General features: G+C 35.3%; 2 protein-coding genes across 3 annotated transcripts; one reads left to right on the top strand and one right to left on the bottom strand.

The window, feature by feature from the left end:
- Nucleotides 1–456: 456 nt before the first annotated feature.
- Nucleotides 457–4,365, top strand: LOC104212359 (uncharacterized). Of its 2 annotated transcripts, XR_011404547.1 has the most exons (4): nucleotides 457–568; nucleotides 1,972–2,106; nucleotides 2,770–2,890; nucleotides 3,873–4,300. XR_011404547.1 is itself a non-coding variant. In XM_009761584.2 (3 exons), exons 2-3 carry the CDS (start codon nucleotides 1,977–1,979, stop codon nucleotides 4,136–4,138), a joined length of 396 nt encoding a protein of 131 aa, XP_009759886.1. In that variant the 5' UTR covers nucleotides 457–568; nucleotides 1,972–1,976; the 3' UTR covers nucleotides 4,139–4,365. The 2 variants fall into 2 exon arrangements, 1 of the variants encoding a protein (XP_009759886.1); XM_009761584.2 differs by lacking the exon at nucleotides 2,770–2,890 and having other exon boundaries at nucleotides 3,873–4,365.
- A 2,592-nt stretch (nucleotides 4,366–6,957) lies between these two features.
- Nucleotides 6,958–11,121, bottom strand: LOC104212358 (probable plastid-lipid-associated protein 8, chloroplastic). The gene is made up of 4 exons (XM_009761583.2): nucleotides 10,858–11,121; nucleotides 9,832–9,955; nucleotides 8,591–8,770; nucleotides 6,958–7,386 (listed from the first exon to the last, which is right to left on the bottom strand). Exons 1-4 carry the CDS (start codon nucleotides 11,092–11,094, stop codon nucleotides 7,193–7,195), a joined length of 735 nt encoding a protein of 244 aa, XP_009759885.1. The 5' UTR covers nucleotides 11,095–11,121; the 3' UTR covers nucleotides 6,958–7,192.
- Between the last annotated feature and the right edge of the window lie 446 nt (nucleotides 11,122–11,567).

An 11,567-nucleotide genomic window follows, 5' to 3' on the forward strand; every position in this document is an offset into this window, starting at 1 on the left:
TTAAAACAGGTGACTTAGGACGCCATAAAATTCCCAGGTGGCGACTCTGAAATTAATAAAGAATCCCGTTTCGATTGTTCTTTAATCGGAAAAACTCTCTTTACCCTACGCCCTCCTCCGGAATGTTGTGTAAAGAAGAGGTGTGACACATATGATAACATGATAAAAAAAGATAAAGTTTATTTTTAATTTAAATTTAATTTTAGAACTTTATCTATAAATTCAAAATTATCTTTTAATTCATATATATATATATATAATATTTGTATTTAACTAAAATAGTCAAATATAGAATAAAATTACCATATAATATTGATATTTATCAGCTTGTCACTTGGCTTAACCATAATGTCAATTATATATGGTAACTTTCTTGCTTTAATATATATATATATATATATATATATATATATATATATATATATATTATAATATTATACCTTTTCTTTTGTTTTCCTTCTATTCCACTGAAGCCCAGAAGCTTCGAGAAAATAAACAGATCCTCTCTAAAATGGAGACTCCGTTCCAAATAGCAGTTGTTGTCTCATCTCTCTTCACCCTCAATCAGGTACGCTTCAAACCCCCTCCCCCCTACCCAATTTTTTTTTTTTGAAAATGAAAATCTAGCGATCCAAAAAGCATTAATTTTTACTTGTTATTTGCTGTTGAGATTTTTAATTATGGTGTGCCTGCAATTTTTTTTTTGAATTTGATGAGATATATGTTGTAACGTGAATGTGATTCTTTTTTTTTTTTGGGTGGGCGGGTTGTGGAGCATTTTAGATTAAAAGATAAATGTAATTTAAATCAAGCAATAGGTGGAAGTGAGGACAATAATGAGGTTTAGATATTCTCCATTCAAAGGATAACCTTTAAAGTTCTCACTGAAATAAGGCATCTATGTTGTTCACCAATTCATATCTGGGTTAAACGCTTCCATTAGAAGAAACTGTGTTTTTAATAATTAAAAAAAACAACAAAAACTGTGTGGTCAAGTAAAAGATGAAGAAATTCCCTTCTAAAACCGCCATGTACTACACTCTAACCGAATAATAGCTATGCTTAAACGAAAAGACCGCTCCAAGCGGACACCGGGTTCATCTGAACCCACTATTTCACGTGGACTATAAATTTTTGCGTAAAAATATTCACTAAATTGCAATAAATAGTAGGTCTGAACCCATAATTTAAGAGGTTTCAATGCTAAAAAAACTTGTTGAACCCATAGCACTTAAATCTTAAATCTGTCTTTGGCTCCAAGGAGCATCACTTCTTCTATATACCCTACAAAAGCCTGAACGATAAAGGAGAAGTATAGAGCAAACTTTATTCATGTCTTGTCAAGGTTGCTTGTCATCTCGTTACGACACTTGCGAAAAAAGAAAAGGTCTGTCGGCAATGGAATTACTTGCCATTTCAAAATAATACAAGAGACTTAGCTCTATACCTTAACATCAAGATGCTGTGTATGCATAGGCTCTTAACTTTAAAACTGCGGCAGTTATACAACTGCGATACTTGGGCACCATGTAAGGAAGGAAGCCAACTGGTAAAACTCAACCTGTGATATCGATTTCAGTTGACGTACTAACTGCTTAACATATAAATCCTAATATGCTGTCAATCCTGGTAATGAATGCTTGCTTTTGGTATTCATTGTGAAAGAGTTCATCTTGACTAATGTCGTAGGATATGCTTTGGCCTTGGAAATAACCAGGCACTGTCTTTATTTATTATTGTATCTATCACTCAGGGGTCGGAGGGAAAAGGCAGGGGAGGGAATCAATCAACTCCCAGGCTTCAATCTCAAATCAGTTTTAGGAGAAGGAAATGTGAATGATAGATTAAAAAATTAAAGAACATGCTTTATGCTCTATTATAAACCAGGAGGGAGGAGGGGTGGTGAAATAGTTGCACATTTGCTAGTCTTCCAGTTTAAGTCCTGAGATTTATTTGAACTTCTTCTGTCAGGTGAGATGTCGGCTTATGAAAATGTTGTTGCTGGAAGGTTAAGACTAAAGGGCAAAGCTCTAGGTGTGAAATCTAGTGGGATAAAAAAGAAAAAGAAGCACAAGCATCAGTATGATCTTGTGACTCAAGTGACAGGTAATGACCAACTAAAAGGTTTGAGGCATCATTCATTTGCTCATTGGAGATCATATCTTTTCTCTGTTATCATGGTCAATTAAGAATTGGTTGTTTCATCATGCCTTACATACTGGATTATGTTTTTTGTTCTTTTCTGTGTGTCTTGAGTTTGTTAAAAAGGTATCCTAAGAGCAAGCTAGCCTTGAGCATTTCTTAAGATAATATTTGGTTTAATATTCAAGTGCAGTTCTTATTGCTGTGTATCTATACTGGCATAGTATTCAACCTACTTCATCGGCAAAATTATGTAATGCGATTTAACAAATTATACTGACTTTATCAAAAAGAAAAAAGAAAAAACTTAACAACCTATACTGAATAGTCAATCCTGTATGGTTCTCGCTTATGTGAGAAGAACATGTGGTAGAGATCTATTACATTGGGAAATAAGTCTCATCATTTCATCATGTGTTTCATACCCGTCCTTGTAAAAGTTAAATACATGGCTCACTAAGTTTGCTAGATCTTATGCGTCTGCATTGTCAATCTCATATTTTGTAGTGTCAATAGAAGTTTCATAACCTTGTTATGTAAAGTGTAGTGGGTTTTAGCAAGGGTAACGGCCCTAGCATAAGACCTATAATTTTATTCGAGATCAGCAGCTATTTCTTATTGTTTCAGCAAAGATGATACAAAAGAAGATGAAGAAGGAAAGCAAAGAATAGATCTGTATCAGATACCACCATCTACATGTATAGAATAACATCAAACTGATCAGATGTTGTTCTGCCCTTCTGATCTGGTGCATTACTCTTTTCTTTTCTCCAGCTTGCTTGTAGTTCATCTTGATAAAGCATAAGCATCTACAGTCTGATTATTGACCCTAGATCTTCTGGCATATGAACTATGATGCTAAATGTTTAGCTGATGTGAGGGTAGTGGTAAACTGGTAATTACAAATCTCAGGGTTCATAGATGTGGAAACGTAATTATAATCATTGAATAGCTAGTAATGCATGAGTTGTGCTCAGTTAGTTGGTAGGGCTAACAAACTGTTAATTGTTGATTCTGGTATATGGGGTTGTAGGGAGATATTGACCAAAATCTGAGATGTCTCAATGGTCTCTTGTTATTCTTTCCACATTTGGTGAATCGTTTTAATGGGGCCACCTTGAGTTGTCTCATGAACTAGCATCAATGCCACCTTCTTTGGGATTTGGCAGATCTAAATTGGCGTTGATGATGGTTTGTTAAATGCCCTTTCCATGAGCTCTTTTTCGTGTTTCGCATTTCCTTTTCTTATAGGCTTGTGTAGTGATGGGAGCTATTTTACTTTTTTCTTTTCGTGGGGGTTTTTCTTTTGTTTTTGTGGGGGGGGGGGGGGGGTTGTACGAGTGTCAGGACTTGCATCGTTATGATTGTTCATTGTAGGTAGGAGGGGCAGATAGCTCATCTGTGGAGGCAATTGTGATTTTCTTCATGTCTCATTTTGTTTTGGAGGATTGACTAACGATATAATTGAAGAAAGGATACTTTCTCCAAACCATACATTTGATAGTAGGTTGCTAAGAGGGGTGAGGAAACATGGTGTGTATTACTCTTTCTTGCATGCCAAAATTGGAGTCTTCTTGGTATCCTTTAAGATCATGTTACAACATCAATTGCATGTCGTCTTTAGTGTTCAGCAGTACTATAATATCTAATTCATCTGTATTTGAATGTTATGCCCATTTGACTTGGCTCTAATTCCGTATGTTGTTGTAAAACTTATTTGTGGATGGCAGGTGGAAACAACGAATTGACCAGAAACCAACTTGAGGACGATATAGATGAGAGTTACCTTGACAGTGGGAGGAAAGAGCAAGGGACAAAGAATGATGATCATCTCACACCAGCAGAGAGGAAATACCTTGAGCTTTGGGAGAAAATTAATATCAAACGACTGGCAAAAGAAGCCACGAAATCCCACCGCGATAGAATTCAAGAATTTAATCAGTACCTAGCTAATCTTACTGAGCATTATGACATTCCTAAGGTTGGTCCTGGTTAAGATAAACCAGCCTTTGGAAACTCCATTTTTTCTTTCTGTCTAATCATCTTCTGCATCTATGGAAGTCTTGAAATCAAGTCGATTTGCGCTGTAGCTGGACATTTCTGCTTGTTTCTGGGCTCGATACGTCGTTAATTTTGATATGCCTTGCTTCTTAGAGAAGTCGTATTGCCAGTTTTCTGTGATCCAACTGGTTGTGTCATGGATGGACTGCAGTCTCTTTTCAATTGTTTTACATATCACCCTAACCTAACCTAGGCAAAAGTGGTATTTGTATAAGTTTTGTAGTATTAAATACTGTTTGGTTACCATTTTCCTTTTCTATTCAAATTTGCAGAAATGTTTATACTATTTATATTGTGGAATAAAATACCTGCATACAAGAACCCTATACGAATTAGAATTTCAATAAATAAAACCAGCATCGTAGAAAAAAAACCTAAAACCAGGATAATTGATAAAATTCTATTATTTTCTTCTATGGTGATATTAAGAGCGCAGTAAATCACTAAATCTCTTTCCAAGTCTTCAGAATTTCAGAATGGTTGTTAAAAATGATAAATTTAATAAAAATTCACTGTCTCCTTTTATAATCACGTTAGGAAAGTTGAATACCATTTCACAAGTCTTGTTTTTTGTTTCATATTTTCAAAATATAATTAATTTTTGATTGATGCTCCTTTAAACCACTAAAAAGTTGTCAATTTTATTCTTTATTTCACCTTCTCTTAATAAAAATTTATTTCCTCGCATGATGACATTAAGTTAATTTTCATATCAATTAACTGTCTGTTTAGCTCTGTGAGTCCCGTTATAAACCACTCATATGGGTTAATTAAAAGTTAAATTTGCTTAGTGGATATCACATGGACTAAAAACATAATTAGGCAATAACACATGGACAAATAAATATAGTTTTATCGTAAAATTATTTTAGAACTTTGAATTAAACTATTCTAATATTTTTATTGGTAATAAATATTTTACAATAAGATCCAAAGTAAATGTATACAAAACATGGCTAGCACCTTATTAATTTTAATTAACTCTTAACAATATAAATAAATTTTGAGTCTTCGAGCTACATATAATCTAAAGTTTACTCTTTTTTATTCTAACTGTTTTTAATCTTCACGTTTTTTTTTCTTTTTATGTTTTCTATTTACGTCTAGGCTTTCTATTTATTCTACCGCGACTCGTTTCTTCTTGCATGTTTCGATCTCAGATTCTTATTTAGATTCTGGCATTTTCCAACTTTCATTGTTATCTTGTGTTTTTGTACCTTTTGTTTTTCGTGCCCTTATTACTTCTCTGACTTATTTGGTCTTGCATGTTATCTCCCTCTGTGATTTAAATCTAGAGCTTGCTCTAAGTTTTTGTTTACGCTTACGAGTGTATGCCTAAGGTCCATTCGGCTTATTTTGTGTGTGTAAGTATGTTGTGTTTAGTTTGCATTGTTTTGTTAATATAATACTTTCTAATTGACATTTAATAATACTAATTAGCAGTGATAATGGCTAATTAAAGACAAGGATCGGTCTCCTATGTACCTGGGGTGGGGAAGTTGTTATCGGTGATATCTAATTGCAGCTTGACCGCGGATGACCGACCCGAGGATATTATGGCATTAAACTTCATGAAATGAACATCATGTGAACAAGTGCATTGAGGATTTGAACAAGGACTGTCCGTATGTTTAGTTTTCTTGGGCAATATGCTACAGTTTCATTGAACCCTTAACCCAATTAGGAAGTGGCTAGAAAAAAAAATTATTTTTATCGTTATGAATCTAATTCCTACAAAGAAAATAAAAAAAAGAATGTAGAGCATTGGAATAACTTTTAGAAGAGTAATTGGGTAAGTATTATATAATATATGAATCTCTAACTAAGAAAGTCTTATTTTCTCATTCTTTCTAGGCAAGGAGACAGTGCACAAAGGGGATAAAGTTCATGCTACTATTTTCAAAGAAATATTTTTTGACCATGCTTGAAATGTTAAAATGACCAGCGAGGCGCCTTATTAGTTTAAGGCTAACATCTTTTTTTTTTCTTTTAAATTTTGTGTAATAACTATTTATATGTGAAGATACGAGTGATGTCATATGTATTTTAAAAGAAGATCTAAAATAGTTCAAAGTGCTTGTGCAACGTACAATTATGAGGCAACCAAAGTCTGATTTTCTTACCAAATCGTCCACATAAAGAGGGAGGATTTTCGGATGAACTCACCTTGGTTTTAAATTTCTTTTAACATGTCAGGTTGCATAAAATAAAATTAGGTTAGTAAATAGTAACAATTGCTAATAATTGAGGTTGCCTTTTTCTTTTTTTCTTTTTTTTTTTAATTTGCCCTCTTATCACATAAAACTTGCGCGCATATATACGCCCAGGGGCAGAGCTAGGTGGGCGGAAGAGGGTTCAGTCGAACTCCCTTCGCCTGAAAATTATAGTGTATATAAGATCAATTTTTTCCCATGTACATATATTAGATGTTGAATCCTTTAGCTTTTTCGTGTATTGTACTTTTTGAATCTCCTTGTGAAAGTTCTGCTTATTCCACTGTATACCACATGCGAATTTTTGTTTTGGAATGATAGAGGGGTGATTTTAAAACTACAAGGATATGAAAGTATAATACAATTAATGACTAGTTCCCTTTTTAACTTGTTTGTAAACCAGTGACTTTTTAGATTACAAAGTGGAGTTATTAGCTTCAATGGTTCTTGTTCAAGCTTTTATCAAAACAAAATTGCATAACAAAAAATCTACATGAAACTCATTCTTCTGTAGCTAAGAACTGACAAGTAACGAACAATATCTGGCAAAATTGAATCAGAGGTAAGCAATTTTACTGGGGTGAGTACATCTTTTGATTTTGGTCAAGTTGATTCCATGGCTGAAAGTATTGACAATATTTTACATTACACATCCAGAATAACGCGATGGGTTCTCTCTAAACAATGCTTAATTAGGCTTTCACTTTCAACGATATGTTTGTACATAGAATCAGGCGTATAGTGTATATGGAAGAGTAGCTTAAACGACTTCCTTTTCAAGGTTTGCGTCTTTGAAACACAAACAAGGAACCTCTGGAGCCCTTTCCCAACCTGATCTTCTCGTCAATGTATGTGATCTCTAATTTAACTTCACTCTCGCCACCATACTGGAAATCTAGTGCCCCTACCTTGAGTTCAGGTGGCTCAAAAACAACTTGTATCCATTTTTCATCTAGGACGTTCAATTTTCCTGCATGACACAGCTGATAGTTAGAAAAATCCCAGATTAGAATGGTAAAAGAACTGGACACACATCATGAACTAGTCTAGACCATGACCTGAGGTATCGAATTCTGTCTTGGGCATGAATTAAATTACATATCATAAGCTAGTACCTTTCTATATTGATACTAAATCAAAGAAATTGTTATGGTAGCAATTGATTATCACTACTTTGCTACCTACCACAGAAAATAGGCCCCGTTTGTTCATGAGACTAAGAGAAAGCAAATTGCATATATAACTAAAAGTAGAACATAATAGAAGCAAATGATTCACTTAGGCGATGCCAACTAGTTGGTACTAAGGTTTAGTTGTTTATTTGCACTGATTCTTCTTTCAATTTTATTTTTGGTTTGCTTAAAGAATCAGTGCTAGTGTACGAACAAGTCTGAGATTTAGAGAACCCATAGTTTGCCTTAGAAAGACTAAGTATTATGTATGTCTTGAAATAAAATGGATCGGGATGGATATAGAGGATTCATATAGTCACCTTCAAGTAGTTTGCTATTAAGGCTTGTTAGATCGATTGATTGGTTGACTAGATTAGGGCCATGTGGTGTAATGCAGGAAATGGCAAACAGATGAAATTGCTGGTAGAAACATTTTGAGTGCCAGTGGGAAGAAGGTACTTCACTGATCCCATAGCTTTCATATTTTTTTGGGGATAACCGTGGTGTTGGGTTACCTCAATTAATTCTACAAGACATCTGCTATCTCCCACCAGCAACAAGTACCAGGTAACTCTGTCCATGAAAGCTTGGACGGATGGAAAGAAATTACCTAGTATTTTTTGCCTCCGCTGGATTTGAACCTGAGACCGTATGGTTCTCAACCCACTTTATTGACCACTAGGCCACACTCTTAAGTGCCTATTTACAACATTCTTATTTAGAGGCTTCATATAACAGATTGAGAACAAAAAGGACAAATAACTTAGAAGCCAGAAACAGTGAGATGTCTGTATATTTCTTAGAAAATATGCAAATTACTTGCAATTATGCATCAACTGAGTCTGAGCGTCCACGTTGTTATATTTGGCATTTGATTCAGCAAGTCACAAATGCAGCAAGTCACACTTACCATATATGCACACCAACATTTCTACTCCCCTATAAAGGAGAAAAGAACTTTTAAGAAGATATAAATTTGAAAGATAGGATATGTTTTCGTACCTTTTAAGGAAACTTCCCCATCAAGGAAACCAAAAAGTGAAAAGGACACTCTATTCTTGACAATGTCAGGGGCTTCAACAACCTGAATCATTTCGTTTGTTTTGAAGAAAAGGCGACCAAATGCACTCCGATAGCCACCCCCAGGTGAAGTGGGATTTGAGCAGTACACTACATCCCATTCTGCAAGGAATTCATTATTAATTGCAGTTTAGAAGCTGATTTGCTATAAGACATGGTTAAAATAACTACGGCATTTATGCACAAAACTGCTAGAATTGCACTTCAGGAAACCAGAGAAGTAACTAACATCTTTTGTCAGCAGAACAACTTATAGTGCAGTGCAAAAAGAGCATGCACACAAGCGCAAGCGCGCATATACACACACAAACTCATTATTTTTTTGGTAAATAACGACTTCATTACCAAAGCAGGAATATATACAGCTAAAAAAAACCAGTAATCTGCAGTTTGGCCATAAAGCACCAAACGTAGAGCAGCAAAACTATCTATCGAACCTCCCGACCATAGTATCTAAATTCATGGGTTGGAAATTGAAATTGAGCCTATCTAATTCCTTCTGCATCTTACTTCTCATGAGACCTCTTGCATACACCTCTTGAATCACCATTCTAATAATCATCTCAGGCCTTCTCTGTGATCGAAAAACATGATAATCACACAAGGGGTGTCCAAATTTTAAAAAAGAAGTTATTTTACTTATCAAACAAAACATTTGATGCTGTGTGTAAATAGGCAACATGATCATCCAACTGCCCTAACTGGTGCTAGATTGCCGATGTTTTCAAGTTAGTGAACATATAACTGCAGAGGTTATTCACTATTTTGGTGCATTTTGTTCTATGGTATACAAAATCATGCATTATAACACAGTATTTCGTAAGTGATCATATTCTGCAGACTTATTAAGTGAAAAATCTAGATCATCTGCTGAGTATGTTAATTTGCATGCACAAATTGCTCTAAACCAAACAGAAGGAATTGGCAGGAACTTGTTCAGAAGAATGGCGCACTCGATGATTAACAAGAAATAGGGATACTGTACTTATGAGGAAAAATAACTAGGCCAGACATACTAGGTTAACAAAGAAAATTACTTCTGATAACTAATATATGTCCAAAGAGGGGAAATAGGAAAAAGATCACAGAGATATTAATCTGCAAGGGCACATACAGAGTTTAATGGAACTCTGTTTCTACTAAAAAATAACACTAAAGTTTACCTCCGAATATTAGAGGGCATTTCACAGGTTCATCCACACAGAAACGTTGCAATTCTTGAGCCACTTCAGCTACTCTTTTGTGCTCATCCCTTGTCAGGGAAACCCCTCGATCTGTTTGCATAACCTGGTTAAGTGATGATGCTCAGTTGATGTTACTAAGACTTCCAAAACAGAAGTACTCAGAATGCAATTATTCAGTTGACGAACTGCTTCTACATAAGGCATTTCCCTGTGGTCGGGTAAGTATGATCTAGTGTTTTCCTCTTAACTTGAGATGTTGGTTTCACCACTTTATGAAGCAGCAATTCAGTTAGTCTCTTAAGAGTGTTTGTCATGATCTACGCAAAAAATTTGGCAAGCAATTTATAATCTATAAGGACACTTGCCAATTTTACCAAACTATTTGAGGCTCAAAACTTAGCACTTGTGTTAAAGTACACGAGCCTAAGAAATGCACATGTAGAGGTTTTATTTTGCTTTTTATCTTTTTTCTTTTGGCTTCCTTTTGAAGTATAGAGTATAAGTTCTTTACCAAAGTGCACGACAAAGTGCCAAGATAGGCCAAGGTTATGCTGAACCTTAGTACACTTGGCTACCTGACCAGAGGCGGAGCCATGATTTGAAACTTATGGATTCGGGATTCTAGTCTTTCTACTAAACTAATAATTCGTACATATTCAATAGATTTCTTAAGACAAATGCAAGATTTAGAACAAAGCTACTGATTTCGGCCGAACCCAAATCAAATGTAACAAACTGATTACAGTTTCTCATTAATATCCAAATTTATAAAATTAGAATTACCGGAAACAGGCTATCATTTGCTGAAATCAATTATCCTAAGTGAAACGCACTTAAAACAACATAATAAAAAAAATAAAGAATAAGAAAAGCTACTCCATTTGGCATAAAGAACAAACGATCATGCTTTTCAGTTTTTGCAAAAGCTGAAAACTTTTCATTATTTCTTCATTTTTCCAATTTTCTTCGAAATATGTCTCTGCAAATAAATTCAAGTAAATGTACCTTGGAAAGAATGGAGTCGACGAGGTCATCAGGCTTAGTTACCGGCGCCGGCGAAGCGGAAACGGAAGCATAAATTGGCGAAAAACTTTTCGACTTCCGGCGACAGTTAGAGCGATTTTGAAAAAAGTTAAGTGCTAGCTGAGAACTTAACGGAGCAGCTGAAGAGGAGCTACGGCGAGGATTTCTGATGAAAGCAGTGGTGGTGGCACCGCCGCCGGCGATGACGTAAGTGGCCATCTGATTTTGGCATTCCGAAGGGACTCAATGAGGAACTTGTTTTAGTTTGTGTTTTTTCTGAGCCAGACACGTGGATTTTCGAAATCGGATGTGGGACCAGTCGGATATGGTTATAGCAAATTACTGGTTGCCATGTGGAATGAAGATTTTTTATTTTTAAATGGCAAAATAGTCGAGGAGACATTGTACTTGTTCCGCTTTGTTATTCCGGTCCTTGCACTCCTAAGAATTTCATCTAAACACTTATAGTTGCTAAAACACACTTTCTTACACCCTTGTGACGGTTGACCTAGCTTATGTTGCATAGGTAGGTAGGGGTGACAATTTGAGCCCAAACTCATCTAACTCGCCCAACCCGCCCAGAGATTAATGGGTTGGGCTAAAAACATTTTAGCTCATGGGTTAATTTGGATTAAGCCCAAGTTAACTAATTATATTTTATAGCTCATTCTGACCCATTAAGCAACCCAAAT

The sequence above is a fragment of the Nicotiana sylvestris genome, chromosome 12 (assembly GCF_000393655.2).
Source record: "Nicotiana sylvestris chromosome 12, ASM39365v2, whole genome shotgun sequence".
Taxonomy (NCBI): domain Eukaryota; kingdom Viridiplantae; phylum Streptophyta; class Magnoliopsida; order Solanales; family Solanaceae; genus Nicotiana; species Nicotiana sylvestris.